Consider the following 15,898-nt stretch of genomic DNA (forward strand, 5'->3'; position numbering starts at 1 on the left):
CTCTCTCTCCCTCTTCTTTCTTCATCCTTTAGTGTTCCTTTTACTCATTTTCTATTACTATTACTTTTAATTTCTTCCTTTAATTTTAGTTCTTCATTAAGTCTACCATTAATCATTCCTTGAAGTATTATAAGTTTTTCTTAGTATTTAATTTCCTTTGTTTTAATTCCTTGTACTAGTTTTAATCTTTCATTAGTGAACTTTAATTGTTTTCAATTAATCATCCTTCAATAAAGAATAAGTTTTGTGCTTCATAATTTGTCTCTTAATTCATAGTTATGTTTTTTATTGTTTAATTATTGTTGCACTTGCAAGTTTCAACATTTATTATATTATTCATGCTTAGTATTATATTAGGGTTTGTGTTCATTGTTTCCACCATGGATAGTGAGTAGATCTATTTTCTAGGGTTAGGGTTTGAACCTATAATTCAAGTATAATTTGATGATTGAACGTGTCTATGAAATTAGGATTAAATTGATTAAATTGTGCTAATAACCCTAAACTAAATATGCTTTGTTGGACTAGTCAATAGAACTAGCGTGTGAGATTATGATCAACTTTGCTTTAGGGTAAATTTTAGTTAAATTCTTATTAATTCGTTCAATAAAACTATCGTGTAAGGATTGAATTAGTAGGGTCTAGATCTAATAATTAATCAACAAAGCGAGAGTTTGATATTAACAAGATCATATTTAATCACACAATTAATCCGAAATTTCATAGACACTAATAAAAGTTTGATCATACAACAATTTAGGGGATTCCTAACACCCTAGATCTTTTGACATATAACTTCAACCCATATTTTTATTGCAATTTTTAGTTTATTAGTCAAAAACCAATCAAACATTTTTTTATCTTCAAGCAATATAATTAGTAGCAATTAGCAATGTGCGCTTGCGGTTAAATAAAATTTGCACTTTTAGTTTTTGGTGTCTTCTGAGTCCGTTGAGGCTATTTTTGAATCTGTTCACATACAACAAGAGATGTCGGGTATTAAGATCCGGGAGGTCGTTGTTCCCGGTCCGAATGCAGATATACCCTTTTCCTCAAACAAGAAAGGGAAGAGGGTTCTTGAGGAGGAGGGTGAAGTTTACACCAGGAACATTAGGGCTCATAAGCCCAATGTTCCTTTTGTAAACTTAAACCAAACTGATATGGCGGCCCGTTTTAACAAAGCTGCCAGATGTTTATTGAGCAAGGGCGATATTGATTACTTGGACTCTTTAAATCCCACCGAAAGAGCACAGAAGGCATAGATGGCGATGGCTGATGTAATCTCACATTTCACGGATTTTTGACATGGATGAAAGTTGTTTTCTAATATGTTTACCCATGTAGCGATTGTTGCGAATGATCTTCGAAACTGCAAAGGTGCATCAGAATGAAGCCGATCAGGAGATGATCCGATCTTTAACTTCTCGGATCGATGAACAAAATGATTAGAGCTAGCTGAAAGATGGAGGTCAAGGCTGAGGAGGTTTTACAGGAGGCAGGGGGGAAGTAAGAGAATTTTTCTGGAGTAGCGATCAATGTGGCTCACGATGTTGCGGTTCTTCTAGATGAGCAGGATAGGTTAAGAGTTAAGAGTGAGAGTTTGTCTCGTTTTCTTGAAGATGAGAATCAAAAGATGGAGCTCCTTCTCGATGCCGCCAAGGTATATAAGTCAAAATCTGAAAGGCGGGGTCGAATTGTGAAAGACTGGTTACTTTCCAAAGAGTGTGGAGATTTCATGGCCAAGCTATCTGGAGAGATGATAAATAACGACATTCTTCTAGAAGCTGAGGCCCATAAATTAGCTGCTGTAGAATTAGGCCATGACACAGAGAAATTGACGTCTCTAGCAAAGTTGAAGAGAAATAAAGCTTTCACAAACTTGACTAAGGTTTTTACTAGAGATTCTGAGACCTTAAATGATGCAGCTTGGGATGCAGCAGAGCAGGTGCACTGGGCCCAGAAAGTTGATCCTGATTTGGCGGCACGAGTGATGAAGATGGATCTGGAATCTTTGTCCTTAGAGGCCCCAACTGTGCCTAAATTCCCCGAGAGATCCACATTTTTAGCGTAGGAGCACAGGTGCATGGATCTCTCGGGTAATCTTATGACTGAGAAGGAGACTTTCTTGGAGCTTGCCTCGGAATTAGAGGCCAAGGAGCCCCTGACCATCGACATCGAAGAGCTGCTGCGCTTCACTCCTCCTTCTTCTCCACGGCCTAAATCTCCAACTCCCGAGTCTTGTGAAAATGAGCCTGCTTAACTATTCCTATCCCGGATTATTCATGGGCCTTAGTGCCATGTATCAAACAATTTATTTACTGACGGTTTTTGTAAAAACAATTATTTTTTGGGGCGAGATGTTCAATGCATCTCTGCTAATTTTAACAGCTTTGTATATATGAATGTTGATGTATTTTGCTTGTGCTGCTAACTATTTTGTATTTTTGTCAATATTTCTGACCTTCAAGGGGGTCCGACTTTCAAATTAGGTGAAAGTCTTGAACCATAAAAATAACTTAGGCTCTAGACAACTTTGATTCTCTTTGAGGCTTCAAGGGGGTTCCGAATTTCAAACTAGTGAAAGTCTAGAACCATAAAAATAACTTAGGCTCTGGAGTACTTTAATTCTTTTTGAGCCTTCAAGAGGGGTCCGACTTTCAAATTAGGTGAAAGTTTCGGACCATAAAAATAACTTAGGCTCTGGAGAACGTTGATTCTCTTTGAGCCTTCAGGGGGGCCCGACTTTCAAACTAGGTGGCAAGAGGCAGAATTCAAGGGCAAAAATAAAAAGTCACTCATACGGACTAAACAAGTCGACTCGACAAGCATGGGTCAACTGGTCAACAGGTTCAGTCGAGCTAGTTTTTTTTGCCTTGGAATTTTTCTAAGTGTTTTTGCATCCTCAAATTTTCCATGCTATGTGGTCGACCCCCAATCGATCAAGCTCGGCTCCTTAAATGTTTTTGCATAAATCTTGACGTTTTTGTTCCAATGATTCAGGTTATGATTCTCGAGACTCTCTTTATGCCCGAAAGTATATTTCATGCTTACAAATGGCTAAAATGACCTGAAAATATTGGAACACTATACCAATAAGCGTAAATCATAGAAAATAAACGTAATAAACCTAAAGTGAAAAAGAAATGCATAGGAAAGGTCTAAAATCAAGTCAATATCAGGGCATAATAGTACATTGAGCATAAGTATTAGTCTCTCTCAGATCTGCAACATGATGCAAGGAAGTTTGGCTTTTAACAATTATGTCATCGACATATATCTCCAAATTTTGGCCACTTTAAGCCATAAAGACTTTGCTCACCATTTGTTAGTATGTACGTCCAACATTCTTTGACCCAAATGGTGTGACTTTGTCAAATAACATGTGTTTTTAAGAATAAACTATTAAGTTTTTATGAAGTAGTATGGCGTTGTTTTTCCTTGGCCAACCGTATTTGATGGTTGAGATCTTATTCATCTATGAAGCACAACAAAGCATGTCCGACTTGTTGAATCGACAAAGTGGAAAATGTTAGACAAAGGTTAATCATCTTTTCTATAGGCCTTTTTCAGATCTATGAAGCTTACGCAGATTCTCCACTTGTCATTTATTTTCTTCTTTCGCGGCATTAATTCTCTCATGGCACTCATATTTTAGTTTCTACTTCACGAGCTTTGATTTGGGTTGGATGTCTAGCTTATGGCACTAACGTACCATATACTGTAAAAGCAAAGGCATCTCAGAACTCGACTATGGTGTTAATGATATCCCCATAATGTTTTTGAGCACCTAAATTCTTGCCAGTTTTAAGGGTTTTTAGTCTCCCGATATCTTGTATCTTCATGCATTTCAATTGGTTGAGGTATTTCTCGGACGTTCATGGTGTCTAGTTGTACAGTGAATATAGATTGTGACTCACCTGCTTGCAAATTTCTCTTCTTAGTCACATCTAGGGACATAGATCATCTTTTAGGGTGTTGACCATGCGTTCTCTTGCGACTTTTTAATCTCCTTTAATAACTCAACCTTCTCTTCATCTTACTCCAACTGCAGCAAGAGTTGATTTAATTGATTAAATAACCCTATGATTGCATTATTTGAAAAGACGATGTCCATCACAATGACCGTGACTAGCATAGTTCGACACTTCTGTTTTCCCAACTCAAACATGAAAGGTAATAATTCTAATAGATAAGTCTTGTCCTTTTCCAAATTCAATGAGCTGTCTATCTATCAGCAGAATGTGTTTCTCATCATGCTTTCTCTACCGTACTTCCTGTATCCACCAAGACTTGGTGGACATTTATGAGTTCGATTTTGATGGTAACCAACAATCAGATTTAATTGAGGTTGTTGCAAGGCTAACTAACCAACTATTTTTGGATAACCATTCAAAAGGATATAAAAATTGTTTCACCCTTTGGCTATCATGGTAACAATTTTGTGTGTACCACTTAAATATTCTTGTGCTTTATCTTGATCTCTCGACTTTTAATCTATAACCTTCGTATGAACTTTCATGACTTAAGAATCAGCCTTGCTTTCCTTCATCCACATAACCATCTAGAATCTTCAATTTTTGATGTTCAAGTTTCATGTTTTGATGTTTAGGGGGCGTTAGAGAAGTAAGAGGAATTGCAAGTTCATTTCTAATGGTAAAAAACGATATCTTTTCAATTTCTATTAAACGTCGAATTAAAAGTCATTTTTCTGCAATTTTTAATCACCCATTCACCCATTCATATTGATATCAATAAGCAAGTCATGTCAACATAGGCCTTATTCTTGAAGCTGAGGCATGATTCTGCTAATGATTCAAATAACCTTGGATGGACTTTTCTTCTTTTTTTGTTTTTTGGTTATTTTTTATTAATTTGTATCAAATGGATTGCAAGATATATGAGGCCATGACAAAACTTTGACCTATCTCATAGTTTCAGCATAAGATTTGACTTCATTTCTTACCAATTGGAACTCGAGCTCATGAGTTTCCTTTCCATTAGTCAAGGCATATATAGAAATTACTCCATCTAAGTCTGTGACAGTTTAGATCTTATCATGAAACCTCTAGATGTAGGATGAGACTGATTCTCCTTCGTGTTTTGTGATGTTGAATAAGTAAAAGTTTGAATTTTTCTTCCTCTTGGAGACAACAAAATGACTTTAAAACTTGTCCTCAAAGGAGTAATCATATAAATAATGGTGGGTAAAATGAACTAAAATGAAAGAGAAAATCAAGTCCTAAATTACAAGACAAGACACTTCAACATAATCTAAGTTCATATGACTTTTGTAGAATATAATCATGAAACCTCAATTATTTTTAAGGTTTTAAGAAATTTAATTTCATCCAATCAAAAATATTCAAATGTCCATATCACTTTTAGGATTGAAAGTAACGCAAAGTGAAATTAATAATAGAAAGACATGAGTTATGACTATTGCTAGATTCCTATGATAATTCTAAATCATATGATAAATGGTTGGATAGAGGAAGAAGAATTTATTAATGAGCAAAGGAATTTCATAATTCATAGAACCAACCAAATGATTATTATTATTATTATTATTATTAGTGATAATATGGACAAACCGTCATTCACCATCAAAGTAGTGTAGCACATGGTAGATGGTGGTGAGGTTCATTGGGATTTGGTTAATATGAATGGGGTAATCCTCAACAACTATTAACTAAACCCCTCAAGGCATGGCAAACCCTAACTCATGCCCATTTCTTGGCTTTTTGTTCTTGCCTTTACTTCACCTTCTCGTTTCCTTTTTACCCCCACCAAAATTATATTATCAATATTCTAAATACATCATTAAATTTAATGAGTAATGACTAAGCTCAATTTGTTCGGGTTTGACTCAACTATAAGAGTCAAAGTTTATTTTTAATTAGAAATTTGATTGGTTATAATTAGAGATGTTCAATGGGCCGGATACGGGTCGAGACGAGCTTAAGCAAATACTGATCGGTCTGGATAAGGGTTATTTAACACAAAATGGGCTTTACTGAGCCGAGCATGAAATTTCGGCCCGGCTTGATTTTATTAGTAGAAATTATTATAATCGTCATTGATCAATTTATTTTAATCCTCATTGATCAATTTATTATAAATAAATTATCATTTATAATAATTAAATTGTAAATTAGTTAATAGTACCATTAACATTGTCATTTATAATAATTAAATCATCCATTAATTATGCTATTTACAAAAATTGTTTTCAGCCCTTATTAAGCCCTTTTATACCCCACACCATTATAATTATAGTACAGCTCGTTTTCAATCCATCCCATTTTCAACGCCGCCCTAACCAAACCCTTCTTAAAACGGGCCAGATAAGGACTCAAAATGAGGGTCCAACCCGTTGAACACCCCTAATTATAATTGATACAATAAAGTATAAGAGCTACTTTAGTGAGAAACTGTCTTTTGGTAAAACGACCTTAAAAAAAATTCTATATACTCATAATGTGTATGAAATGGGCTATTTAACTTATTTATAAGATTCGTCTCTCAGTGAAACTGTTTCATATACCAACTTGTGATAGTATAATAGTATATTTTAAGTCTATTATATTCGGTTTAAATTTTAAGTTGAATTAATCATAAGACATAATATGTAAAGCTATTAAGGATTCAAGGGTACAAATTTAATGATCTCATACGCCATTTGTTTGAAGTGAAGTATTCATACAACTTCATTCAAATTTCAAAATGTGAAAAAGTGAGTGTAACTTTATATGAGACATTTGGATCATTAAGAGTTGTGTAATCTTGAAGGCAGATTGCAAATAATGGAACAATAATTAGCTTGCCTTTAGTTAAGGGCATCCCACATCCATGAAGGTTCTGGTCTTTCTTAGGGCAGACCTAGATCCAATCAAACCAACGGTTGTTCTCTATTATTTTAATGCCATTAACCTAAATTTGAGGTACAATTAATAACACATTTAATAATTAATCACTATTCACTACTTCAATTTGTACATTACCACAAGTTAACAAGTCAAAAGAATCTAACCAAAACCCGCTCGGTTCACGAATTGTTTTCCTTTTCTTTTTAGTCCATCTTATTTAATTTCTCTTATTTCTATTTTAGATTATAACTCACACTTTTTTAAATTTACATTTATATATTTTACTTAATGTTTGATGACACTTAGACATTTTTTACATTTTCCCATAAAATAGTATTTTACCGACTTTTGTTAATTTTCCAGTAGATTGTCTTTAAAAGAAAATTAATTGAGAAAGAAATAGTATTTTTTTTTTTTTATTACTTTCTTTTCTTATTGAAAAGACAATCTATCATGTTAGGCTTTCTAGCCAAAACCAAAAAAAAAACCCAACTTTTATAAATGCTTTAACCTTAAATTCATACTCTTGATTATAAATCATAATGTATAATTAGAACCTTAAATCATAATGCGAAAAGTTTTACAAGTGTTTGAAAACTTAATACGACATTCAAAATATCAATCTTTTAGGTGTTCAACAAAAATTAATTATAAAAGATACATAAATTTATTCAAATTTAAAATCAATTCACACCGAACTGGAGGACCCAATTTTTAGATAAAACTCTAAACCAATTAAATATTAGACCCGATGAATAAAATACAAGTCTTAGAATAAATTAACAATAACAAAGTCATTTTATCAATTTTTACCATGGGCAAGAGTTCATAGAACTAAGGAGTGCTATTCAACCCATGAAAATTCACAACCAAAAGATAAGAAAAGGCCAATAATAAACAACAAAATAAGCAATAAAAAAGAGAGAAAAAGAGAAAAAGTCAAGTAATAATAAAAGAATAAATAATTTGTATGGAGATACATAAATGATATATTTAATTATGAACACAAAAGAATCAAGATTTTTTTTATTGGAATGCACAACTATTTGGGGTTTTTTTCCAAATTTCTTTATTAAGAAAGGGGTAGGACATAGTTGTTTGAATGTGTATACCACTTTTGCCCTACCAACTTCTCTTCCATCACACAAAATTAATTCCCCCACCACCATTATCACCAACAAATAAGAAAAAAAAATTAAAAATAAAAATAAAAAAATACATTTGGTTTTTTTAGACATTACTTAACTGTATATATTTATAACTACACCAGCTTATCTCTGTCTCTCTTCAGGCCTCAAGGGGGAGCTATGCAGGAACAACTTTCATGGTAGTACTTTAGGCTCCCCTATCATGCATTTTTCATTTTACCCTTGAATATATTTTGTAAATATGCTTAACCAAGCAAAAAAAAAAAAGATAAAAAAAGGAAAAATTGTATTAACATCACTCTAATGTTGTTGTGATCATCTGAAGCTGTTCACTTTTTTCATCAATTTTACATCTGCCATAGAAAAGAGAAAAAAAAAATAAAAAAAAAACAAGTTAAAACATAATTTTACTTCGCGGGAAAAAATTCATTAGACAAAATTTAGGGATACTCAAGGGTTGTATGCAAGGTCGAATCCAAGATGCTAGTATAGGGTGGCTGACGAATCAAGGGTTAATAGTTTTTGCGATTTATAATATGCTTTTTGTTGATACTATGCTTAGAATGCAAGGCTATCTAAGCTTTATTGAATGGCATCAAACAAGAAAACAACTTGAGAAAGACTCTCTCAATTCTCAAATGAACCTTTCAAATGAAGAAATACATCACTATCTTTAACACCAACTCTCTTAAAGCCCGAAAGCGAAATTTCGAAAAGGAAGCCTAAATGTTGCCTTCTGATCAAAGCAAAATGCACACATCTGATCTTTTAAAGTTCATTAACAAAAACTTTCTTAGAAAGTTTGTACTGTTTTTAAGGCAAAGTATCGCCTAAAAAGAAGGCTAATAATGAACTACTAAGAATAATGATAAAATCAATTGAATAATTGGGAAGGAAAAGAACAAAAAACATGTAATGTGAGGGTGTATGTATCATGAAAAGAAAGAGACAAGGTTTTGAAGTGAAACCTTGTGGTTTCTTGTGATGCCTTAATGACTGCGTGTCCCTCATTGGCAAGCATCGAAACGTTGTACCATGGAGCCTAGCATCCAACATGTTGTTTCCAGCAATTTCCCTGTTCAATGGCCACGTAAAAATGTTCAGATACAACGAAAAACAAACCACAACAGGTGACGGAATGAAAACTCGATCAATACTTCTAGTACGCAGCATTAGATTCTAGTATGATGCTTATAGATTTAGGAATAAAAAAGAACATCGAGAATCCTATTCTGTACATGAATTAAGTTGCAACATCTCGGGAAAACATAATTTATTGATTGTGTAACTTCTAATAGCGTTGCGACAAACCATAGAATCCGACACCTAAAGATATTGAGGGTATCTCATGATTTTAACCCAGAACCGCGTCGTAGCGTACAAATTCTCTAAGGTATGTCATAATATGTATTGTGGGTGTTCAACTCCCTAAAAATGACAGTTCATTTTTGCTAAATTAACCAACAGATGTGTACAAATTAGGTGGAGCCAAATGCTTGTATTATGGTCTAAAAGGAACTTAAAAAGGAGTTTTCATATAAAAAGACAAGAAAACAGCTGGAGAAAATTAGCTGTTTCCTTGAGTAGTATTAATTGACGATTCACATGTTTAGCTAACAAAGCTTTAGCTAATTGACCACCACATCACACCCTCATTCTCTTTAGGATACAGACCTTATACAATGCACCCAAGAGTAACCCAACAAAAATGGTGTGTCGGGCCGAGATATGCTGTCATCAAACTCGTTACAGCCAGCAGGAGCTACCATATTTAGCCACTCCTGAGTGCACGTATTAAGTTGCACAGAACTATATTGTGCCACCAAAGAACATGGTGGGGCCTTTCATGCCTTTGCTAGTCATGTTCAACGAAAAGATAGAAATATTAGACCGTGACAATTCATCATATAGTCAACCCATGGGCCCACTTGTGTGAGTACGCCCACAGGTGGTTCGGGCCCACAAACCACAGATAACAAACTTTGACTTGCAAATATACTTGATCAGGTCTATTATTTCCTAAAAATATATAGTATTAGGAATATTATCCACTAAACAGTACATGCAAGCCAACTAATTTAGAGATTTGGGATCTAAAGTATTTCCAAAAAGAAATAGGTAAAAAAAAGATTAAATCGACTTCTTTTTAACTAAACCATAGTAAGTTTCACAACCGAATTGAAAATTGTACGAGTAAGTAAAGTAAAACTTAATTAAATCTCTTATTGCCATCATTAAGGAACTAAGTTATCCCAATAATTATTACTCTTGTTAAAGGGCTTAGAGATGAGGCTTGATCTATGGAATGAGTCTCTATCAAGACTTGTGTGCTTTCCCACTAAAGGTTCATCATTTTCTAAAGAAATAGTTCAAGGCAACCCACATCTGTCATGCAAACCACTTTCTCTCTTCAATTTCATACTAAATCTATTTAGATGTAGGAAAATCTAAGCCTCGCCTATCTAGGCTACGTTCCAAAGTCATTTGATCAAAAATTTTAGTCGATTCAGTACACATGCAAATATCAGTACTCTTTGAGCCGCCCTATCCTTGACTTGACCATGCAAGATGCATTTTTCGCGTTCCATTTTAATTCTTGGTGATCATTTAACTTATAAATCAAAAAAATACCAAAATATATTTACAAAATTCATTTTGAAAAAAAATAAAAACTTCACCCAGACTTTGAGATCTATATAGCAAAATGTTTTATCATCCCTACATCCTTTATTACAAGTATATATTGATTGACTTTTCCATGTCGCACATCATCCAATTAATTTAATGATTTGTTCAAGGATGAGTAATGTCAATGCATGTGAAAGATTTTTATTTTGGTAATCCATAATACCAACTACTAGCATGCCTACAACTCAGGTTATTCAAACAGTTGTTCTTTAACTAAAGCTTAATACCTAAGGCCTACCCTTTACTCAAAACCTCACCAGCTTCCCTAAAAAGTAAAGAAAATGAAGTCTTGTTCACATATTTACAAAAATTGGAGAAGTAAATTGGTAAAAGTCAATAGATGATAAAACCAGAAGTGACTCAACAAATTCCAATTTTGATCACAAAAATCCGATTCGAGTTGGAGATAACGGACAATACACACTCTAAATTTTCGGTGGAAAATTTTGTTTCGAAATGTAAGAGCACTTGTTTTGCTAAAGGAAAGGGGATTTTGATTTAAGCTATTTGTAACACAACTAAAAACCTCTCTTAACAATCGATAATATTGGATTGGCCTGGCGGTTGAAGATTTTCATTCTACTCTTTCGGTTCTCACCACCTACAGAACGATTAGTTAAATAGTTACCCTCCCCTCTCCTCCTTGCTTGTAGTGAATTCTCCTTACCTTAGAATCAAAAAGAAAAAGTAAACTCCCCATCAATCCTAATACGCCAATAAGCTTTGAGGGTTAATGCTATGATCAGGTCTCTATCAACAAGCTGACTCGCAATTGTATTAGTTCTTGATAGCTTATTTACAGCATTCTCGGTCCAATTCAAGTGATATACATACAAAATGGAAGCGCAAACATGTAATTCAGATTACTCGCTTTCTCTACTAGATTTACCATATCAAAAGTTTGCAACATTTTGCCCGAGAAATACAACGATCAAAAGACAACATGAAGAAGCTAAAAGAATTCGAAACTAGCATAACAAGAGCAAGAGCAGGAAGCGATCTTTTTGATTTACAGTGTTACAAACTATACCGATCCTTTGAATAGTTCTACTAAAAGGGGGGAAAAACACAGTATAATTCTCATAACTTAGAAGATGGCAATCAACCCTTCAAAAGACCAATCTTCAATCACAATTACTTTTTCTTCCTACCCATGATCTCATGTTCATAACCCCAAAAATGGGAACTTTCCAATTCTTACCCCCAATTTTCCTTTTCACACTTGGATCAGTTGATGAATTTCATATTACCTAATTACAGATGCTTACGCAATCAATTAGACACAAGAACACATACTAAAAATAGAAACTTTTTTCCTGAAAATGACACATTCATAAAAAAAAAAACAAAAAGGATTAAATCCCAGTAAGAATTGAAAAATAAATTTTTGATGAAATGTCAGTATAATTCTACAGTTTCATTTGAAATCCAGCTAAAACAAACAGTAATCTTAAATATATACTCCCTTACATTGATATAAATCACCCAATAAAATTGACATGACACCACACACAATTATTTCAATTTCAAGAAATTCCCAAAACACAATTAAAACTATCCAATTGAAGAAATGTGTATATAATCTAATACTTAATCTTGCTCTAAAATTTCAATTATTAACCCATTGAATGGCATTTTCAAGAAATACCCATATTGAATCACCAAAAACCCAACTTAAATTGCAAAAAAAAAAAAAAAAAAACAACTTTTGATCACCAAAAACCCATCTTAAATTGCAAAAAAATAAACTCAATCTTAAACTGCACAAAAAACCAACTTATAAAGAAAAATCAAATATCAATTATGTATCAATTGGATTGGAGCATGTACCACATTGCCCACGGCTAACCTAATTGGAGTTTCACTAGTCCCTGCCTTCCCTCGGCCTACTAGGTAACCCTAAAAAATTAGGAAATTAAATCAAGTGAAATTGAATCAAAAGAATAGAAAATTACCTCTTCTAGCCTTAGGAGTGAGAACCTTATTAACAGGACTAGATTTATCAATCCTAGTAATTTTATCATCTTTTTCTTCCAAAGGAAACAAAACTCCATCTACCCCTTGAACAGAGATCCTACCATCCGTATAAATATCCGGGTCAAATAAATAAGCGGATCCATCACCTTGCCCGAATTTAACCGACCCATCAGCTTCTTCAGCTGTAATTTTATGTGGTAATCTCAAAGTATCATACTTTATCTTCCCAAATCTTCTTACAGCATTATACATACTTTCTTCAGTTTGGTATTCAGGTATCATATGGTAATACATAATCTGTTCCGGAGCTCCGGGTTCGGATAATTGATCTGTTGTCAATTTCGCCATTGCTTCATCATTAGGAGCTAATACAGTAATTACATACCCTTCTGAAACTAATCTTCCCATTTCAGTTGCTAATGATGTAAGATTAACTAAAATATCTGCTAATTCGTTGTAACCACCATAATGTAGTAGAGTTGTGATGAAATCTTTTACTTGGGCTTCCCCATCGAAATGATGGTGGGGCCCACCTGGACCCGGAGCTGGAGCCGGTGCCAGTGATGGACCTGGTGCCATTGCTGCGTAAATGGGTAGTGCTGGTGGAGCTCCGGGTGGCGGTGGTGGACCCGTTTTTTTACTCTTCTTTATTAATTTATTCGTCCTCGGGTCAACCACCGGGGCTCCTTCTGGTAGGACTGCGGATATGGAGCGGAGGTTACGACGGCGGTTGAAGTCTTCCAAAACAGATTGTGGGACCAACAGTCTCTCAATTCCATGGATCACACCATCGGGTCGGACCACATCATTGGGTCGAATAATTTTAGCAAGATCCACGGTTTTCTCCCCGGATTTTTTATGTTGGTATAAATGGAGTTTATCATTGGACAATGTAACGTGGTGGATACCTTCCGAGTTATGACTCGGCCACTCGTCTGAGTTAACTCTGACAGGAATAAAATGGAATAGAAGTAAAGTTTGAAGAGAGTGAAGATTCCCGGGTTCAAGTAAAAAGCGTTTAAATTCCGGGTCTAAATCACGCTCTAAAGCTTCATTCTTTGGAGCGAATACAGTTATATTCTTGTGCCCAACAACATCTTCAAGCTTTTGTAGAAGAAGAGCTTTCTCAACGAGTTCAGCTAACTCAGTATAATGTGAGTCAAGTAATGCAACAAGAACCGAGTTAGAATTCACTTGACTCGTAGAAGAAGAACTTGACATTGTTGTTGAGGGTGGTATTTTAGCAGGACGAGCAGGTAAAGCATCGTTAATGGCGGATAATGATAAGATAGTGAATAGTATGAGACAGCCATAGATGTGAATTCCACCCATGGCAGAAAAGGTTTTAGATCTTTCAATGGAGGGTGTAGGAGAGAGAAAATGGGGAAAATGTGAAGGTTGTGAAGAATGATTAATGGAGGAGGAGGAAGAAGAAGAAGAAGAAAACGCGGAGAAATAAGAGAGAGAAACAGAGGTTTTAACTATGGTTTGGTAGAAGGAGTGTCGGCTCAGTTTGGTTTTGCGGTTGTATTAATGAAAAATGAAAAGCAAAATGAAAAACAAAATGAGATGGTGACGTGGAGGAAGATGATTGGTCTGTGATAGTTGTAAGGTGAAAAGTAGGGGTGAATAAGGGAAGTTTGAGAAGAAGGTTCTGACAGGCTGGAAGTGGGTCCCAGATTTATTATTACAGCTGAGCTGAGTTAAGTCGAGTTTAATGAGTGAGTGGCTTGTCAGTGAGTCTTCCGAGTTGAAGTAGGTTTGACTAGACAGTTGGAGGTATTGTAATGCTTGCTATTTCTTCAAGTCAATAGGATAGGAGTAAGGATTTATCTTTACTTTGTGGTGAAGCTAAAGGTTGGGACCTTAATTTTCATATTCTAACTAGATGCTTTGCTATTGGTTAGGTAGATATATTGAAGATTTATGATTTGTCCTTTTAATGTTTATTAATTTAGATTTAAGGGAGAGTTTGTATTGACTATTGAGTTTGTAAATTTGTAATTCCAATCGAAAAATAAACATGAATAGTTAAATAATTTAAAAGATGACTTGTTCAACTTAAATTATCAAGAGGTGAGATTTTTCACCTCTCCAAAAAGCTCAGGCCCAACAGACTAAGTAAATGTCTCTTTCTTGATTCGAACCTATAACCTCTTGGAAAGGAGACCTTACATTTTTACATGTGCTTTAGTATAAATTAGGTTCGGTTTGATTAATAGTACACTCATTGCTTTTCTGATATTCTTGGATAGAATATTAGAATTTTAGAGTCAAATTATGATTATAAATTCTCACAAATCAATATGAAAAAATATATTCCTTTTATCCCGTTAACATTGCAATATTAATTCAAAGTTTATGTGGAATATTGATATATGGGAGAATTTATGTGGAATATTGATATATGGGAGAGTTTATGGGAAAATTTATGTGGAATATTGATATATTCGTCTTAATATATATTTTTAAATATCAGTTTTTTATAATTCTTAAAAATCCACAATTAAAGTTATTTAACATTTAACTTTGCATTGGATATGCATAAAAAAAAAGTAATTAAAAATAACAAAAATAGAGAACAAATGAATACTAAATAGTGAAATGATAATAAAAGTTTTTACATAATTTAACTAATAAAACTATTTGACAAGGTTTATGAACATGTTTGTTTTACTTTAATTATTTTTTTTTCATAAAATTCATTGAAAAGTGATATTAGCTGGTTATAGAAAATTATAAACAAAAACATAGGAGTAATATTTTAGGGTCTCTTGGTTATTATACCTAGGTAGTAGAAACCACAATGTAAATTAAATGTAAGTTAACTAATAATACTATTTGACAAGTTTTATATACATGTTTCTCTTACTCTAATAATTTTGTTTCTCTTACCCAAAAATATGTTTTTAGAAGTGAAAATAGGTTATTTGTTTGTTTGATTAACAATTTTGTTTTTTGTTTTCTTACTTTGTCCCGTTTAAGATTGAATATTGAAAATTCATTATTTTTATTGGTATTTTATGAGCGGGATAAATGGAATACAATGATAATGATGATTATCTTTATTATCTTATCGACATAAAATTTATATTATTAGTTAGTTAATATATTTTTAGGGACACGGTTAAAATTTTTTTAAAAAATAATAAAATAAAATAAAATTTTAAAAAAACTATGTTTTAAGATTTGGTATGAATTGGTCGTTGATAATTTAGT

At 33.6% G+C, this 15,898-nt stretch overlaps 1 protein-coding gene across 1 annotated transcript; it reads right to left on the reverse strand.

Moving 5' to 3' along the window:
- Window positions 1-7,880: 7,880 nt before the first annotated feature.
- LOC130826728 (fasciclin-like arabinogalactan protein 17) lies at window positions 7,881-14,269 on the reverse strand. Its single transcript, XM_057692292.1, has 3 exons — window positions 12,658-14,269; window positions 8,983-9,089; window positions 7,881-8,367 (listed from the first exon to the last, which is right to left on the reverse strand). Exons 1-2 carry the CDS (start codon window positions 14,009-14,011, stop codon window positions 9,022-9,024), a joined length of 1,422 nt encoding a protein of 473 aa, XP_057548275.1. The 5' UTR covers window positions 14,012-14,269; the 3' UTR covers window positions 7,881-8,367; window positions 8,983-9,021.
- Window positions 14,270-15,898: the final 1,629 nt, after the last annotated feature.

Source organism: Amaranthus tricolor, chromosome 11 (assembly GCF_026212465.1).
Source record: "Amaranthus tricolor cultivar Red isolate AtriRed21 chromosome 11, ASM2621246v1, whole genome shotgun sequence".
Taxonomy (NCBI): Eukaryota; Viridiplantae; Streptophyta; class Magnoliopsida; order Caryophyllales; family Amaranthaceae; genus Amaranthus; species Amaranthus tricolor.

What these genes read in the sequence shown, in the direction of transcription:
- LOC130826728 (XM_057692292.1), bottom strand. Translation starts at nt 14,011, where the DNA reads ATGGGTGGAATTCACATCTATGGCTGTCTCATACTATTCACTATCTTA. An exon ending in CACTCCTAAGGCTAGAAGAG is followed by an intron (nt 9,090 to 12,657) that starts GTAATTTTCTAT and finishes GCCATTGAACAG; the next exon opens with GGAAATTGCTGGAAACAACA.